Here is a 19,919-nt window from a genome sequence, read left to right as displayed (position 1 = left end):
ATCAGTCCTTCCAGTGAATATTCAGGACTCATTTCCTTTAGGATGGACTGCTTGGATCTCCTTACAGTCCAAGGGACTCTCAAGAGTCTTCTCCAATACCACAGTTCAAAAGCATCAATTCTTTATTGCTCAGCTTTCTCTATAGTCCAGCTCTCACATCCATACATGACCACTGAAAAAACCATAGCTTTGACTAGACAGACCTTTGTCGGCAAAGTAGTCTCTGCATTTTAATGTGCTGTCTAGGTTGCTCATAGCTTTTCTTCCAAGGAGCAAGTGTCTTTTAATTTCATGGCTGCAGTCACCATCTGCAGTGATCTTAGAGACCAAGAAAAATAAAGTCTCTCACTGTTTCCATTGTTTCTCCATCTATTTGCCATGAAGTGATGGCACTGGTTGCCATGATCTTTGTTTTTGAATTGTTGAGTTTTAAGCCAACTTTTTCACTCTCCTCTTTCACTTTCATCAAGAGGCTCTTTAGTTCTTTTTCACTTTCTGCCATAAGGGTGGTGTCGTCTGCGGGTCATCTGGATGGACATGTACACACTGCTATATTTAAAATGGATAACCAACAAGACCCTACTGTATAGCATACAGAACTCTGCTCAGTGTTATGTGCCAGCCTGAATGTGAGGGGAGCTTGAGGGAGAATGGATACATGTATATGTATGGTCAACTCCCTTTGCTGTTCTCCTTAAACTATCACAACATTGAAAATTGGCTATACCCCAATACAAAATTGGAGAAGGCAATGGCACCCCACTCCAGTACTCTTGCCTGGAAAATCCCATGGACAGAGGAGCCTGGTAGGCTGCAGTCCATGGGGTCGCTAAGAGTCGGACACAACTGAGCGACTTCACTTTCACTTTTCACTCTCATGCATTGGAGAAGGAAATGGCAACCCACTCCAGTGTTCTTGCCTGGAGAATCCCAGGGACGGGGGAGCCTGGTGGGCTGCTATCTATGGGGTCACACAGAGTCGGACATGACTGAAGTGACTTAGCAGCAGCAGCAGCAACAACACAAAATAAAAAATTTAAAAAATACATATATTTGTATGTGTTCTCACTATAAATAAACACTTTTAAGTTAGGATAAGGACTGTCTTCAGGCTTATATTCCCAGTGTTTTGTAATAATGCTTTATAATATATATAAACCTTACACATGGGCTTCACCAAATGGTCAATACCAAAATCAGATTGATTACATTCTTTGTGACTGAAGATGGAGAAGCTGTATACAGTTAGCAAAACAAGACTTGGAGCCGACTGTGGCTCAGATTATTAGCTTCTCTGCAAAATTCAAGCTTAACCTCAAGAAAGAGGGGAAAACCAATAGGCCAGTCAGGTACAACTTAAATCTCCTATGAATAACAGTGGAGGTGACGCACAGATTACTAGAGTGGCTGTGGAACTATGGACAGAGCTTGGTAATATTGTTCAGGAGACAGTGAACAAAACCATCCCAAAGAAAAAGAAAAGAAAGCTAAGTGATTGTCTGAGGAGGCTTTACAAAAAACTGAAGAAAGAAGAGATGCAAAAAGCAAGGGAGAAAGGGAATGGTACATCCAACTAAATGCAGAGTTCCAGAAAATACCAAGGAGAGACAAGAAGGCCTTCTTCAATGAACAGTGCAAAGAAATAGAGGAAAAATAGCTGAAGGGGAAAGACTAGAGATCTCCTTAAGAAAATTGGAAATACCAAAGGAACATTCCATCCAAAGATAGGCACAATAAAGGACAGAAACAGGTAAAGATCTAATAGAAGCAGAAGAGTTCAAGAAGAGATGGAAAAAATACACAGAAGAACTGTACAAAAAAGATCGTAATGACCCGGATAACCATGATGGTGTTGGTATGGTCACTCACTCAGAGCCAGACATCCTGAAGTGTGAAGTCAAGTGGGCCTTACAAAGCACTGCTGCCAGTAAAGCTAGTGGAGGTGATGAAATCCAGCAGAGCTATTTAAAATCCTAAAAGATGGTGCTCTCAAAGTGCTGCACTCAATATGTCAGCACATTTGGAAAACTCATCAGTGGCCACAGGACTGGAAAAGGTCCATCCTCATCCCAGTTCCTAAGAAAGGCAGTACTAAAGAATGTTAAACCACTGGACAATTGCACTCATCTCCCATGCTAGTAAGGTCATGCTCAGAATCCTGCATGCTAGGCTTCAGCATTACATGAACTGAGAACTTTTAGATCTTCAAGCTGGATTTAGAAAAGGCAGAGAAACCAGATGTCAAATTGCCAACATTCACTAGATCATAAAAGCAAGGGAATTCCAGAAAAACATTTACCTCTGTTTCATTGACTGCGCTAATGCCTTTGACTGTGTGGATCATAAAAACTGTGGAAAACTCTTAAAGAGATGGGCATACCAAACCATCTTACCTGCCTCCTGAGAAACCTGTATGCAACAGTTAGAACCTTGTATGGAACAACTGACTGGTTCAGGATTGAGAAAGGAGTATGACAACGCTGTTTATTATTACCCTGTTTATGTAACTTAGACGCAGAGGATATCATGCGAAATGCCAGGCTGGATGAGTTATAAGCTGGAATCAAGAGATTAATAACCTCAGATATGTTGGATAATACTACTCTAATGGCAGAAAGTGAAGAGGAACTAAAGAACCTCTTGATGTGACTGAAGGAGGAAAGTGAAAAAGCTGGCTTAAAACTCAGTATTAAAAAAAAACTAAGATCATGGCATCCGGTCTCATCACTTCATGGCAAATAGATGGGGGAAACAGTGGAAACAGAAAGTTTATGTTCTCGGGCTCCAAAATCACTGCGAATGGTGACTGTAGCCACGAAATTAAAGGATGCTTGCTCCTTGGAAGAAAAGCTTGACCAGCCTAGACAGCTTGTTAAGAAGCAGAAACATCACTTTGCCAACAAGTTCTGTGTAGTCAAAGCTATGATTTTTTCGGTAGTCATGTACAGATGTGGGAGTTGGGCCATAAAGGAGGCTGAGTGCCAGTGAATTGATGCTTTCAAATTGTGGTGCTGGATAAGACTCTTGACAGTCCCTTGGACAACAAGGAGATCAAACCAGTCAATCCTAAAGGAAATCAACCCTGAATATTTGTTGGAACGACTGATGCTGAAGCTCAGCTGATGCCAACAGCAGACTCATTGGAAAAGACCTTGACATTGGGAAAGATTGAAGGCAGAAGGAGAAGAGAGCGACAGAGGATAAGATGAATCACTGATTCAATGGACATGAACTTGGGCAAATTCCAGGAGATGGTGAGGGATAGGGAAGCCTGGCGTGCTGTAGTCCACGGGGTTGTAAAGAGTTGGTCATGTCTTTGGAGAAATGTCTATTTAGTTCTTTGGCCCATTTTTTGATTGGGTCGTTTATTTTTCTGGAATTGAGCTGCAGAAGTTGCTTGTATATTTTTGAGATTAGTTGTTTGTCAGTTGCTTCATTTGCTATTATTTTCTCCCATTCAGAAGGCTGTCTTTTCACCTTGCTTATATTTTCCTTTGTTGTGCAGAAGCTTTTAATTTTAATTAGATCCCATTTGTTTATTTTTGCTTTTATTTCCAAAATTCTGGGAGGTGGATCATAGAGGATCCTGCTGTGATTTATGTTGGAGAGTGTTTTGCCTATGTTCTCCTCTAGGAGTTTTATAGTTTCTGATCTTACATTTAGATCTTTAATCCATTTTGAGTTTATTTTTGTGTGCGGTGTTAGAAAGTGATCTAGTTTCATTCTCTTACAAGTGGTTGACCAGTTTTCCCAGCATCACTTGTTAAAGAGATTGTCTTTACTCCATTGTATATTCTTGCCTCCTTTGTCAAAGATAAGGTGTCCATATGTGTGTGGATTTATCTCTGGGCTTTCTATTTTGTTCCATTGATCTATATGTCTGTCTTTGTGCCAGTACCATACTGTTTTGATGACTGTGGCTTTGTAGTAGAGCCTGAAGTCAGGCAAGTTGATTCCTCCAGTTCCATTCTTCTTTCTCAAGATTGCTTTGGCTATTCGAGGTTTTTTGTATTTCCATACAAATCTTGAAATTATTTGTTCTAGTTACGGATGGCTAACAAACACATGAAAAGATGCTCAACATCACTCATTATTAGAGAAATGCAAATCAAAACCACAATGAGGTACCACCTCACACCAGTCAGAATGGCTGCAATCCAAAAATCTGCAAGCAATAAATGCTGGAGAGGGTGTGGAGAAAAGGGAACCCTTCTACACTGTTGGTGGGAATGCAAACTAGTACAGCCACTATGGAGAACAGTGTGGAGATTCCTTAAAAAATTGCAAATAGAACTACCTTATGACCCAGCAATCCCACTGCTGGGCATACACACCGAGGAAACCAGAATTGAAAGAGACACATGTACCCCAGTGTTCATCGCAGCCCTGTTTATAATAGCCAGGACATGGAAACAACCTAGATGTCCATCAGCAGATGAATGGATAAGAAAGCTGTGGTACATATACACAATGGAGTATTACTCAGCCGTAAAAAAGAATTCATTTGAATCAGTTCTGATAAGATGGGTGAAACTGGAGCCGATTATACAGAGTGAAGTAAGCCAGAAAGAAAAACACCAATACAGTATACTAACACATATATATGGAATTTAGGAAGATGGCAATGACGACCCTGTATGAAGACAGGGAAAGAGACACAGATGTGTATAACGGACTTTTGGACTCAGAGGGAGAGGGAGAGGGTGGGATGATTTGGGAGAATGACATTCTAACATGTATACTATCATGTGAGAATTGAATCGCCAGTCTATGTCTGACGCAGGATGCAGCATGCTTGGGGCTGGTGCATGGGGATGACCCAGAGAGATGTTATGGGGAGGGAGGTGGGAGAGGGGTTCATGTTTGGGAACGCATGTAAGAATTAAAGATATTAAAGTTTAAAAAATAAAAAAAAAATTAAAAATTAAAAAAAAGAAAAAAGAGTTGGTCATGACTTGGTGACTGAACAATAGCACTCCTGCAGAGCAGAAGTGGAGACACAAATGCTGAGGACAGACTTATGGACACTGCTGGAGCAGGAGGAAGGAGAGGGTGGGATGTACGGAGAGGGTAACATGGAAACATGGCCAGTGGGGCCATGGGAAGAGATGGCCAGTGGGAATTTGCTGTGTGACTCAGGGAGCTCGTACTAGGGCTCGGTAAAAACCTGATGGGGTGGGGAGGGAGGTTCACGTGGGAGGGGACATGGGTAAACCTATGACTGATTGATGTTACTGTTTGGTAGAGACCAACAGAATACTGTAAAGTAATTATCCTTCAATTGATGTACGGCAAAACCAGTACAATATTGTAAAGTAATTAACCTCCAATTAAATAAATTTATATTAAAAAAATAAAATTTTTTTTAAAAAAGGAAAGGTACATCCTAAAGAAATTTTTTTAATGTTTACATTATTGAAAGCAAAATTCTTTGCTTTCTGATAGAGTCACTGTCCACATACACAGAATATTTAGAATTAACTTAGACTGTTTTCTCATATATCATGTACTTCTCTTGTACTTTTGACAAAAGTTGTATGACATATCAAAATCAAACTCTATGACAGTTACCTGGAGTATAGTTCTTTATACTGAGTAAAGCAAGGTCCATACATTGTAGATACACAACCTTTTGCAACAAGGTTACCATTTTTGTTTGATGTCATCCTTACATGCTCTTTTATAAAATCTAACTCATACAGTGTTCTAACTCATCATATAATCTGATAGTATGCAACCCCAAATTACGATTTTAATAGAATGCTTAGCAATGACTTAAGACGCTTGTGGATAATTTACTTGTAAGACTGCTTGTTCCATAGACTCTACTCCTGTTAGTATTACAGAATTAATTGACTTTGGTTACAAAATAATTACTATCTCTACTTTCTTGCACATTTTGGAAGTTATACTAGTCGAGAGGTCTGGGAAATGTCCTGCTATATCATAATCTGAGTTCTAAGGGACTTCCCTTCATAGTTCTTACCTATTCTTACTAGAATTCATTCTTCTGAGAGTTGGTTGGGTTCTCAGTTTTGAAGGCAGATAGACCTAAGTTTGAATCCTGGTTGTTAACCACTAGCAGAAATGAGAGCTTAAGGTACTTAACCTCTAAGCCTTTTTTATTCATTGTAAAATATAAATGATAATACTTTCTTCTGTTGCAAAGATCACGTGAGATATGCATGTAGAATGCTGAACACAATGCAGCTTCATTTTGTTATTTGTAATACCTGTGTTTTCTTTGGCAGTATCTTGGATTTGGAACACCATCTAATCTGGGAAAAGGTAGAAGGGCTGCAGCTGCTGCTGACCTTGCCAATCGAAGTGGAGAATCGAATACTCACCAAGACATTGAAGAAAAAGATCGTTTATTGCGTCATGTGGAAGCCAGAGATCTCATTGAGTTTGGCATGATTCCTGAGTTTGTGGGACGGTTGCCTGTGGTAGTTCCTTTGCATAGCCTAGATGAGAAGACACTTGTACAAATACTAACTGAGCCACGTAATGCTGTTATCCCTCAGTACCAAGCCTTATTCAGCATGGATAAGGTTAGATCTTTACTTTTTATACTTATGTGTATTTTTTGCTATGGAAAATCTGCATATGTTAGCCTAACAAATTAAAAAGCAGTACTTCTCGTCTGGAATACCAGCCTCTGTGTGTGCATGTGCACTCAGTTGCTCAGTCGTATCTGACTCTGCCACACCGTGGACTGTAGCCTGCCAGGCTCCTCTGTCCATGGAATTTTCCAGGCAAGAATACTGGAGTGGGTTGCCATTTCCCCTCTTCCAGGGGATCTTCCCAGCCTAAGGATTGAGCCTGTGTCTCCTGCATTGGCAGGCAGATTCTGTTGGCAGGAACAGACCAGCCTATTACTCACTAAATATGGATCTAGGAATCAGGGAAGGCACGTTGTGTTGTGTTAGACACTTACGAATTGGCTTAATTTTTTTTCTTAATTAAAGTCAGCGTTGTAGCTTGAAGACTAAGGATAGATATTGAGAGAAATGCTAGCAGCCTATGGCTAACCCCGCAAACTAGGCACATAGAATTGTCTTTTCAGTCTTGATATTCTAAATCCTTTCATTATGACATGCTAGGTATATTTTTTCCTAAAGTTAGCTCTCACATCTATTTCTCTGGAGTCAGACACTTAGAGCCATATATCCAATCAGATAGCAAATGTTTGGGTTTTATGAACTTAGTGTCACAAAACATTAGCCTCCTCCTCTCCATTGCTACTCTTTCTACCTCAAGTCAGTCTCCTTAATCATTCTTCACCTTGACCCATGCATTTGCTTCCTAATTGGGTTTCCCTACCTAAAGTTTGTCTCTGACCACCACCACCAAAATACCATCTCCCACTTTACTTCCAGAATGGATCTTTTTAAAATTATTGAACATAGGGTTCAACCAATAGATATTAAGTGCCTAATAAATATTTATTGAATGAATAAACCCAAAGCTAATTATTTTACTCCCCTCCTTAAAAATGCTTCAGTGGTCCCCTGGGCTTATTTAGATGTCCCCACTTTTATTGTTCTCTTAGCAACATGTGCAAACGCTATGCTGTAAATGCTATTTTGCTGATTTGTCACCATCTGATACACTTAAGTTTCTTGAGGGTAAAGGTGGTATCTGAGTCATCATTCAGTTTCTAATATTTAAACATCTGGATTCAATAAATGTTGAATAAAGTCTTAGAAGATCCGTGTTAATTTAGAAAACCTCTTCAGGAACTAAGCACAAACTTTGATTCATGCTGTTAACTGTTTCATAAGCTAATTCATAGAAACATTCATGCTGTTAACTGTCTCATAAGCTAATTCATAGAAACAAATGCTTTTTGAAAGCAAGAGTCTAAAGCATCATGAGAGATAATTACCTTGTATAAGTTTTACATTTTCTGGAGGTATAAATTAATAACCAAAAGTTTTTTAGTACCAAGATCTTATTTTTTAGGGGGAGGTATATTAAATTCTCAGTAATTTTTTATATTTGTGGTAATTTAGAGAGATGTCTTAAAATTGTACCTTTGTTCTATGGGATGAGAGGGTTAGTAACACTTTTTAAAATGAGTATTTTTTCAGAAGCTTAAGTTACAATCTAAAAATACTTGAGTCTGAAAGGAGATAGGATCAGTCAAGACACAAGATTCTGTGTTTTTAAGTATTAGTGAATCAGTGTACTTAACGCTATGGAACATTTCTTTACCTGTAAAGTCACGGCATTCACCTCTTGTTATAAAAAGACCAATAATGGTGATAGGTAGTAATAGATCAAATGCTGCATGATTTTATTAGGAAAATGTCATCATCAAATATTATCTGAATTATTTCTTTTGAATGTATTTGTAGTGTGAACTAAATGTTACTGAAGATGCTTTAAAAGCTATAGCCAGATTGGCACTAGAACGAAAAACAGGTGCACGAGGCCTCCGGTCCATTATGGTAAGTTGGCATAAATTTACAAAAACTAGATTATTTCTTGGTCTGAATTTTGAGAATATTAAACCGCCACGTTTTTCCTTTGGAAATATATCCAGAAATTTGTCCAAAGAGTCTGAAATGCAGTACTTGGATGCAATCTCAAAAATGACAGAATGATCTCTGTTCGTCTAATATTTTTTGTGATTTTTTTTTCTTGTATATTTTGGCCACACTCTGCAGCATGCAGAATCTTTGTTTCCCAACCAGTGTTTGAACCCTTCCAGTGGAAGCACTGGACTTCCAGGGAAGTCCCTTTTCTTCTTTCTAAAATGGAACTTCAAGGTGTTTGCAACAAAGGACATACGCTTAATGTGATTAATGAAATAGAGGAAATCAGGATCATGGGAAGGAGGTTTTTAGAAAACCCTACACAGGCCTGTTGACTAAGCTCCAGAGTGGCTCCTCAGAACCATTGAAATTCTCTAATTTCAATGTTGTTTTATGTTTGAAATTAAGTTGTAGATATTATAACATTTTACTTCTAAATTCTTCAGTGTAGTATGAACTCACTATTTTAATTTTGTTACAAGTCCTGGAGACCCAGCCTACTTTTCAGCCACCCTCTTTCTTAAAGGACTTTCCCCTCCCTGGTGTGGCTGTACAGTGGGTTACTGTTTCCCTACATGCTGCAAAAGCAAGCACATGGTCTGTTCTCTGAGGATTTCACTGCTAAGTATTACTTCTCTTATCTAAGTAGGACTTTTTGAACAGAAATACACATCTGTCACAATTTGCGATAATACTTTAATAAAGGCGTCAACTTCAGGTGCTGTGACAGATTTATAAACATGTGACTGGAATGGATGAATTTAACTCAGATGACCATTATATCTACTACTGAGGGCAGGAATCCCTCAGAAGAAATGGAGTAGCCACCGTGGTCAACAGAAGAGTCTGAAATGCAGTACTTGGATGCAATCTCAAAAATGACAGAATGATCTCTGTTCGTCTCCAGGGCAAACCATTCAGTATCACAGTTATCCAAGTCTATGCCCCAACCAGTAATGCTGAAGAAGCTGAAGTTGAACGGTTCTATGAAGACCTGCAAGACCTTTTAGAACTCACACCCAAAAAAGATGTCCTTTTCATCTGGACTGGAATGCAAAAGTAGGAAGTCAAGAAACACCTGGAGTAACAGGAAAATTTGGCCTTGGAATACGGAATGAAGCAGGGAAAAGACTAATAGAGTTTTGCCAAGAAAATTCACTGGTCATAGCAAACACCCTCTTCCAACAACACAAGAGAAGACTCTACACGTGGACCTTAGCAGATGGTCAACACCGAAATCAGATTGATTATATTCTTTGCAGCCAAAGATGGAGAAGCTGTATACAGTCAGCAAAAACAAGACCAGGAGCTGACTGTGGTTCAGATCATGAACTCCTTATTACCAAATTCAGACTCAAATTGAAGAAAGTAGGGAAAACCGCTAGACCATTCAGGTATGACCTAAATCAAATGCCTTGTGATTATACAGTGGAAGTGAGAAATAGATTTAAGGGCCTAGATCTGATAGAGTGCCTGATGAACTATGGAATGAGGTTCGTGGCATTGTGCAGGAGACAGGGATCAAGACCATCCCCATGGAAAAGAGATGCAGAAAAGCAAAATGGCTGTCTGGGGAGGCCTTACAAATAGCTGTGAAAAGAAGAGAAGCGAAAAGCAAAGGAGAAAAGGAAAGATATCAGCATCTGAATGCAGAGTTCCAAAGAATAGCAAGAAGAGACGATAAAGCCTTCTTCAGCTATCAATGCAGAGAAATAGAGGAAAACAACAGAATGGGAAGGACTAGGGATCTCTTCAAGAAAATCAGAGATACCAAGGGAACATTTCATGCAAAGATGGGCTTGATAAAGGACAGAAATGGTCTGGACCTAACAGAAGCAGAAGATATTAAGAAGAGGTGGCAAGAATACACAGAAGAACTGTGCAAAAAAGATCTTCACGACCCAGATAATCATGATGGTGTGATCACTGATCTAGAGCCAGACATCCTGGAACATGAAGTCAAGTGGGCCTTGGAAAGCATCGCTACGAACAAAGCTAGTGGAGGTGATGGAATTCCAGTTGAGCTGTTTCAAATCCTGAAAGATGATGCTGTGAAAGTGCTGCACTCAATATGCCAGCAAATTTGGAAAACTCAGCAGTGGCCGCAGGACTGGGAAAGGTCAGTTTTCATTCCAATTCCAAAGAAAGGCAATGCCAAAGAATGCTGAAACTACTGCATAATTGGACTCATCTCACATGCTAGTAAAGTAATACTCAAAATTCTCCAAGCCAGGCTTCAGCAATCCATGAACCGTGAACTTCCTGATGTTCAAGCTGGTTTTAGAAAAGGCAGAGGAACCAGAGATCAAATTGCCAACATCCGCTGGATCATGGAAAAAGCAAGAGAGTTCCAGAAAAACATCTATTTCTGCTTTATTGACTATGCCAAAGCTTTTGACTGTGTGGATCACAATAAACTGTGGAGAATTCTGAAAGAGATGGAAATACCGGACCACCTGACCTGCCTCTTGAGAAATATGTATGCAGGTCAGGAAGCAGCAGTTAGAACTGGACATGAAACAACAGACTGGTTCCAAATAGGAAAAGGAGTACATCAAGGCTGTATATTGTCACCCTGCTTATTTAACTTCTATGCAGAGTACATCATGAGAAATGCTGGGTTGGAAGAAGCACAAGCTGGAATCAAGATTGCCGGGAGAAATATCAATAACCTCAGATATGCAGATGACACCACCCTTATGGCAGAAAGTGAAGAGGAGCTAAAAAGCCTCTTGATGAAAGTGAAAGAGGAGAGTGAAAAAGTTGGTCTAAAGCTCAACATTCAGAAAATGAAGATCATGGCATCTGGTCCCATCACTTCATGGGAAATAGATGGGGAAACAGTGGAAACAGTGTCAGACTTTATTTTTTTGGGCTCCAGAATCACTGCAGATGGTGATTGCAGCCATGAAATTAAAAGATGCTTGCTCCTTGGAAGAAAAGTTATGACCAATCTAGATAGCATATTCAAAAGCAGAGACATTACTTTGCAGACTAAGGTCCGTCTAGTCAAGGCTATGGTTTTTCCTGTGGTCATGTATGGATGTGAGAGTTGGACTGTGAAGAAGGCTGAGCGCTGAAGAATTGATGCTTTTGAACTGTGGTGTTGGAGAAGACTCTGGAGAGTCCCTTGGACTGCAAGGAGATCTAAGCAGTCCATTCTGAAGGAGATCAGCCCTGGGATTTCTTTGGAAGGAATGATGCTAAAGCTGAAGCTCCAGTACTTTGGCCACCTCATACAAAGAGTTGACTCATTGTAAAAGAGTCTGATGCTGGGAGGGATTGAGGGCAGGAGGAGAAGGGGACGACAGAGGATGAGATGGCTGGATGGCATCACTGACTCGATGGACGTGAGTCTGAGTGAACTCCGGGAGATGGTGATGGACAGGGAGGCCTGGCGTGCTGCGATCCATGGGGTCGAACAGAGTCAGACATGACTGAGCGACTGAACTGAAACTAGAAGAAAAGGTAATATAGTTGACATTTTTAGAAAATTTGATGTATTCAACCAATATTTTCCTTAAGATGGAACATAATCCAGCTGCTACTGCTGCTGCTAAGTCGCTTCAGTCGTGTCTCACTCTGTGCGACCCCATAGACAGCAGCCCACCAGGCTCCTCCGTCCCTGGGATTCTCCAGGCAAGTACACTGGCGTGGGTTGCCATTTCCTTCTCCAGTGCATGAAAGTGAAAAGTGAAAGTGAAGTCACTCAGTCGTGTCTGACTCTTAGCGACCCCATGGACTGCAGGCTACCAGGCTTGTCTGTCCAGGGGACTTTCCAGGCAAGAGTACTGGAGTGGGGTGCCATTGCCTTCTCCAATGCAGCTGCTACCCATAGGTAAACTAGTTTTCTTTAGTAAATTACTTTAGATCTACTGCAGCAGTTGAGACAAATGTATGTTTGAAGTCATAGCTTGGTATAGATGATTTAAGATTAAGTCATTTTCAAATTAAGGACTACCAGTTGACCTCCTTTGGTGATAAAGTATGTCAGAAATGCTTCTTGAGGAACATCTGATCACATGCAAAGTGAAAGTGCAATCTTTGTAGGTGCAAGGTGACTGAAGTAGGCAGAACTGCAGACAAGAAGCTTTCCCTTATAGAATGACTTCTGTCCAAATTTAGTTAGAAGCTGTTTTAATATGAAGAATATGAAAGCTTTTACATTGACTTTTCAAAATTCAGTTCCTGATGCATCATAGGGACCCCATAATATTTCTTGAGTTGATGAATTTGATTGATAACCTATGGAATACAAGTATTTTGTATGTAACCTCAGTTTTCCATGTAATTCATTGCTTTTTTACTCTTCAGGAAAAGCTGTTACTAGAACCAATGTTCGAAGTCCCTAATTCTGATATTGTATGTGTGGAGGTTGACAAAGAAGTAGTAGAAGGAAAGAAGGAACCAGGATACATCCGGTAAAGTGTATTGTCAGACTAAAACAGGTCTAAAACTTAAGATCATTCTTTATTGCTATAGTTTATTGGTCTGTCATACAGTGTGTGTATATTCATAAAGGAATCAGTTATCTCAAATATTCTGTAGAAAAATTTTCTAATTTTGGTTTATAAAATGATATTTTGACTCTTCTTGGAAATTGATCTTCAAAACTAGCCTCCACTTTTTTCTCCTAAAAGAAATATCAAAAAAGACATAAAGTAATCTAAATGAAAAGATTTAAATGAACTTTGCTTCTAATTCTATAATTTATTACTTGTTTCCTGTCTTTCATAAGACCGAAACTTTGTTGACATAATTTTTCTCTTAGTTGTATCTTATCAGTTGACAAATTTGACATATCTTTCACTGCTTTTATTTAACTATTCTAGGGGTCGGTAAACTGTCCAGTACAAGGCTATTTTAACACTTCGGGGCCATACAATTTGTATTGTAGCTACTCTGCCCTTACAGCATAAATGAATGATCCATCTCTGTGTTCAAATAAATATTTACAGAAACAAATGACAGACTTTATTTGGCCAGCAGGCTGTAGTTTACTGACCCCAGTCTATTCAATAAATATTTATTAAACAGTGCTTGACATGAATGTTACATACACAAAAAATAGGCTTCTGTCACAAGGTATGTTACATTTTCTGCTTATCTTCTAAGGTAACTTATGAGGCAGTTGATTGGTTTTGAACAACCTTTACTTATTCAAAGAGGTATAATCTCTCATTTTATTGTTTACTGCTACTGCTGTTAAGTCGCTTCAGTCGTGTCTGACTCTGCGACCCCATAGACGGCAGCCCACTAGGCTCCTCTGTCTCTGGGATTCTCCAGGCAAGAATACTGGAGTGGGGTGCCATTGCCTTCTCCAGTGCATGAAAGTGAAAAACGAAAGTGAAGTCACTCAGTCGTGCTGACTCTTAGCAACCCCATGGACTGCAGCCTACCAGGCTCCTCCATCAACTTATTAGTATATAAAAGAATTGTGGTCTAATCATAATTTTGGCTAATTTGAGTCATATTGGTTTGATTAGAAGCTTTCAACTTCTTTCCATTGACATATACTAAATGTCAAGTATTTTAGATAAAATAATAGATTCTACTTATTTTGCTGGAGAAAAGGCTTTCACTGTTGAAGCCTGGTTGTTGATTTGTTTCACTTTAAAAAAATTGTTTGGGAAATTACTTATGGTTTTTGGTTGTGTGCTCGAAATGTTTCTCATATTTTACCATTAAGCAATCTTAATATTAGAAGTGCTCTCAATATTTTCTTTCTTTGTGCAGCTTTTCTAGCTAGGTGGATTAATTGATTATTTATTTTTTGAGAAGTTATATTTACCCCTAATTCTTATTAAAACCAGAAAAACACTGATGACTTTTCATTATAGGGCTCCAACCAAAGAATCTTCTGAAGAGGAGTATGATTCTGGAATTGAAGAAGAAGGATGGCCTCGTCAAGCAGATGCTGCAAACAGCTAAACTGTCAGACTTCTGTTGTGTATATAAAGTTGTCCTTGTTTTGTTTAGGATCATAACTGTCTCTGCAGTCTGACATTAAAAGCATTGGATCTATCTTGGATAGCATTGGATATCATATACATGGTCAGAAGCTTTTAGGATAAAAATCAGATCATGTATATTATGTAATATCACATTGATTTATACAGACTGATATAACATGGACTTAAATGACACAATGTTCTGAGAGAATATGTACATTATTTTGTTTCGGTTTTTAAAAAATATACTTAAAAAAAATCTTAGGAGTTCTTTTAAGCAGTGCAAGTGTTGCAATAACTGTGGATTTTACAATAATGTTACTCTACAAATGGGAAAATAAATTCTTTAAAATTGAAGTTGAGATTCCATTCTTTAGCTTAACTTTGTCTACTCATGTTTGTTTCCTGAAAAATGTTAGAATTTTATTCATCTTAAAAATTGGAACAGGAGTTTCCAAGTAGTTAAAGATTTCATGGAAAGAGCACCCTGAAGAGCCATACTTTGATGATTTGTCTAGCTGTGTCCTTAGTCTTGTCCACTGATGCATGACGCTGACTTCCCGTTGGTACTATAAGAAAAGACCATTCTCCTGCTAACTTGTCTGATTTATTTGCCGTCTTTGATCCATTTTAGTACCATGAGTGAGCAGATGAAATTAAAAGTCTGCCTTAAATCTTTAGAAAAAGACTGCATCTAATTCTAAAAGTAGCATGCAGCATCAGTCCTAACAGCCATTTGCTGAACTAAATAAAATACCCTAATATTGTACACTTACCTAAAATACTAGTTTTTTGTTTTCTGGTGCCGAATATTTGTCTAATTCTTTGGCTTCATGGAACATTAAAGAAAATCTATGCTTTACTATCAGCAGAAGTGAATGTGTTCATACTAAAATATAAGTTATTAACTTTCATTATATAGAAACTGGGGGAGGTTTGGGGGGCTTAATGAAAATTATTTCATTTGATGCCATAAATATTAAAATACTTGGATACCTTAAAAATTTTTTTCTTTCCCTTTATATTGATACAAGCTTCTATATTGTTCCTTTACTTTAGCCTTATTGGAAATTGTTTAAATCAGAGTACCTTTAAACATTTGTTTTCAATTTTTGGTTTATAAACGCTTGAGTTTTCCTTTTAACTGCACCCTATCCCTTTTCTTAGGGAAAGAACCTTAAACTATTAGCAAATTCTAAATCTTGTTGGTGGAATTGGGTTTTCTGTGATGTAATAAGAGATATCTATTTATGGCTGGGGTAGGACCAGAAATGCACTTCTGCAAAGTGTTTAAGCCTGGTTGCAATAGTATGGAACAGAAACTGGTATCCTTGGTCTCCCTAGTAATGGTTAACGTTCTTCTCAGAAAGGGTTTCATATCATAACTCTTCATTATCTTTTTCTTACAGGCTCATCATTTTCCTTTTTGTAGAGTGAAAATTGGAGTAGCTACTAAATGTATTAAAGGTAGTCCTCCAGAAATGGACTGGGAGACGTTTTAGTCATAACAACTTAGATTTGGTTTTGAAAGTCGTTAACAAAGCATAATTGATGTTTTTAAATTAAACACAACTACGATTTGTATCTTGAAACTTGTTTTGGCATTTGAATAAAAGGATTAAATGAAAGCCCTTGTTGTGGTGTGTCCATAATGCAGTGCCATTTTAAAAAAGACACAGGTATCACGAGCTGGTTTATTCTAGAGACTGGTTAACCCTTCACACTTTCATATTCCTCTAATTCTCCTAGTTGTGGATTCTACCGACAAAAAGTCTGTTCATGTTAAACATTGATTAATGTTTACCATTAAATGTGATCCTGCATGGGCCCCACACTAGTAGTACAGGCCAAGTTTTCAAAGAAGCTTAGTCTATTAGGGAAAGCAAATGCAAACATCAGTGTATTATAATAATGGAAGTGAGGTAGGTACCAGCTGAGAATATGCTATACAGTAATCTCAGAGGAGTAACATGAAGTCATACTTGTTGCCTATTTCTCAACTCCTAAAGCTCCCTAGTTTCACATTTCAGAGATTTTAATTTTGATATTCCTTTCTGGAAAATCTGGAAAAACAAGTAGGAATTTGCCAGAAAGGAATCATGAAAATTAAAGTCTCAGAAATGTGAAACAACCAGGGAGCTTTAGGAGTTGAGAAATAGCCACCATATATGACTACATGTTACTCCTCTGAGATGACCATTTGATATATTCTCTCCCCTCTCCATCTTACTTGGCCTTTCATTGAGGAGCAAGATGGAACTCACCTTCCCACCATCAGATCTATAAATCTGCTTTAACACTCAACCTTTCCAGTTACAGCTGAAGAATCCCTTTTATCAAAACTCAGTTGCTCCACATTATTATGAAGGGAGCCCATCACCTGCTCCAAACATTTTTAAAAAATACAGAATATGCCAGGTCAAGTTGTAATTTTATGCAGAAAGTAATGGAGAGCTATTAAAAGGATTTTAAGCATGAGAATTGAACATCACTAGATACATGTTTCAGATTGTTGGGAAGGTTCTGTGGTAAATTGGGGGAGACAACTAGAGATCTACTTGCAAACGTTTCTCCAACACTTGCCCTATATCTCCTACCTCATTGCTTTCCTTCCGTCTGATCAATTCTTTTTTTAAAAATTGGAGTATAGTTGATTTACAGTGTAGCTTCAGGTGTACAGCAAGGTGAATCAGTTATACAGTAAGTCCTCAACATATGAACCTTCAAGTTGCAAACTTTCAAAAATGTAAACATGCGTTCACATGTCCAGTTACAAAGGTTAGTTCATGTGTCTGGCGTACCTTGTCATGTGTGTGCATCTTGTACAAGTGGTGCTTTTGGGTACTGGACAGCACTGTATATCGTAGCAGTAGAGTGACTTTATTTCAAGCCCAGGATGTGCAGAAGCAAGCATAAAAGCGATAAAAAGTAGCTGGTACTTCCGTGAAGCGCCAAATGATAATGATGGAAAGAAAGAAAAGTGAAAATCATCAGGAGAGCAGGGGGAGGCGAAAAGATGGTAGAGGTCGCTCATTCTTAAGACATAAACTGTTCAACCACTGGCACAATTCTAAAGAACAAGGATGAGATCATGAAACATAAAGTCTGCTGATAATATCAAAGAAATGTGGGAAAGTGATGGAGGAGATGGAGAAACAGGATCAGCATCAGCGTCAAGTCCTGCTCAGCTTAATGCTGATTCAAGACAAAGCTAAAAGCCCTTATGAAGACTTGAAGAAGAAACAGAATTGGACTGTGTTTCCAGAATCAAACGAGCCAGCCTTCACAATGTAAAAGCAAGTGGTGAGGCAGAAACTACAGATATGTATGGTAGCTGCTTGGAAATTTCCTGAAACACTTTGGGAAGTTATACCCAAGCAGATTTTTAATGTGGATGAGACGGCTGTACTGGAAGAGGGTGGCGGACCAAAGTTACATCAATAAGGAGGGAAAGTTGCTGCTTGGCAATAAAGTAGGAAAGGATAGGCTAACTCTGGTGACAGTGCTTCCAGGCATATGAAGCTGAAGTCTGCCTTAGTTTATTATTCAGAGAACCTGAAAGCCCTTAAAACCTTAGCCAAAGGCCCTCTTTCTGTGATGTAGAAGAGTAATGCCAAAGCCTGGATTACACAGGCCATTTCCCAGGTGGCTTTAACACCATTTTATCCCAGAGGTAGAGAAATGTTGCTTGGAGAAGGATGTCCCACTCATCCTTTTGCTACTCAACAGTGTTTCAGGCCACCTCCCATTTGTGGGTGACTTTCACCCCATCGTCAAAGTAGTGCATCTGCTACTGAACACTACATTGCTCATCCAGTCTATGGGCCGGGGGGTTACAGCAACTTTGAAGAAATATTTATGTTATGTCACACTCTTCATCAGGCAGTGAATCAGGAACAACTTTGGGACAGTTTTGGAAGGACTGTCACATCTACAAGACATAAAAAACTGACTGCTTGGTGTGCGGTTACAGCTATCGCCATGAATGGTTTGGAAGTATCTTTGCTGGCTGTGTGTTCGTGATTTCCATGGGTTTGAGAAGATGGATGAGGAGTCCAAATAGGTCTTCAGCGGCTTAGAGGTCCCTCAGGAAGAAACTGGATCTAGATCTGCAACGGGGCAACTTCACTGAATTTGCTGTGAAACACACGCTTGCTAATGAAGACCCATTAGTAATTGATTGGGGTCCAGAGAAAAGAAGTAACTGAAGAACCCAAGAGGTTGATGACTTGGGGAATGGCAAGGGGATTTTCTTTATTTGAGGAGGTACTGTTTTTGAGGCACAGAACCTGAACGTGGAATGGTACACAAAGTTTGCTGCAGCCGTTCAGAAATTAATCCATGCTACTGTGTCATCTATGGCGAGAGAAAAAGAGCTACTACCCAGACATCACTGGATTGTTTTTTCCAGAGGGTGGAGAGAATTGAATCCAGCAAGGAGCCAGGACCTGTGCCATCAGCATCAGGCATGAGTGCCATTGCAGCTTGCCCTCTGACTCCAGTTGCTGACAATCCTTCAGCTCTACCATCTCCCACCTCCTCTCCCTCTACCAGTCAGTAACTCTTCTTGCCTGTTCACTGGTGCCAGCCCCTGTATGCCAGCTGTTGTATTTTCAAAGTACTGCACTGTAAGATTAAAAATGTTTTATTTTTTGTGTTTGTTTTTAATGTATTGTTTGTGTGAAAAGTTACATAAACGTATTACAGCACAGTACTGTATACCTGATTTTGTTAGTTGGGTACCTACACTAACTTGTTGGACTTACAAATGCATTCTCAGAATGGAACTCGTTCGCATGTAGGGGACATACTATACATACATCCACTCTGTTTTAGATCCTTTTCTTTATATAGGCTATTATAGCTCATTGAATAGAGTTCCCTGTGCTATGCAGTAGGTTCTTATTATCAATTTTATATACAGTAGGGTGTATATGTCAATTGGATCGATTTTTTTTATAAGCATGCCTCAAGTGTTTTAATAGAATTCAGCTTTTCCTTAAATTGTCTTTCCATAGTCAAAACAACAAAAAAAGACCCAATGTTAAAATCACTCAATAAACTTAGAGGAGCAAGGTCGTGAGGCAAGAAGTGGTTGGCTTGCAGCTGCCATTTCTTCCGCCTATGGTCTCTGGATCTTTTGTAGAGCGTCCAACAGCGCTATGTTGGGACAGAGCACCCGGAGGATCACAACCTCTGTGGTTCATCAGAGCCACTATGAGGAGGGTCCAGGGAAGAATATACCATTTTCAGTGGAAAACAAGTGGAGGTTACTAGCTATGATGACTTTGTTCTTTGGGTCTGGATTTGCTGCACCTTTATAGTAAGACACCAACTACTTAAAAAGTAATCCATGAGACAGATAGGAAGTGGAGCATATTAAGAGGTGCAGTCTCTTAAAAGGATCAATCCCTTGAACTCAGCATCC

The 19,919-nt window shown here is 39.1% G+C and overlaps 1 protein-coding gene and 1 pseudogene across 2 annotated transcripts in view; both read left to right on the top strand.

Moving 5' to 3' along the window:
- Positions 1-16,119, top strand: part of CLPX (caseinolytic mitochondrial matrix peptidase chaperone subunit X) — a 44,763-nt gene extending 28,644 nt beyond the window's left edge. For both annotated transcript variants that reach the window (XM_069595399.1, XM_069595400.1), the window contains 4 exons: positions 6,252-6,551; positions 8,361-8,453; positions 12,855-12,961; positions 14,381-16,119. In XM_069595399.1, coding sequence (XP_069451500.1) covers positions 6,252-6,551; positions 8,361-8,453; positions 12,855-12,961; positions 14,381-14,471 — 591 coding nt within the window. In that variant the 3' untranslated portion in view covers positions 14,472-16,119. The remainder of the gene's footprint in view (positions 1-6,251; positions 6,552-8,360; positions 8,454-12,854; positions 12,962-14,380) is intronic.
- A 3,534-nt stretch (positions 16,120-19,653) lies between these two features.
- LOC138444287 (cytochrome c oxidase subunit 7C, mitochondrial pseudogene) lies at positions 19,654-19,815 on the top strand (annotated as a pseudogene).
- The last annotated feature ends 104 nt before the right edge of the window (positions 19,816-19,919 follow it).

Source organism: Ovis canadensis, chromosome 7, assembly GCF_042477335.2.
Source record: "Ovis canadensis isolate MfBH-ARS-UI-01 breed Bighorn chromosome 7, ARS-UI_OviCan_v2, whole genome shotgun sequence".
NCBI lineage: Eukaryota > Metazoa > Chordata > Mammalia > Artiodactyla > Bovidae > Ovis > Ovis canadensis.
Note: the sequence above shows the minus strand (reverse complement) of the source record. Positions and strands in the feature narration are given on the sequence as shown.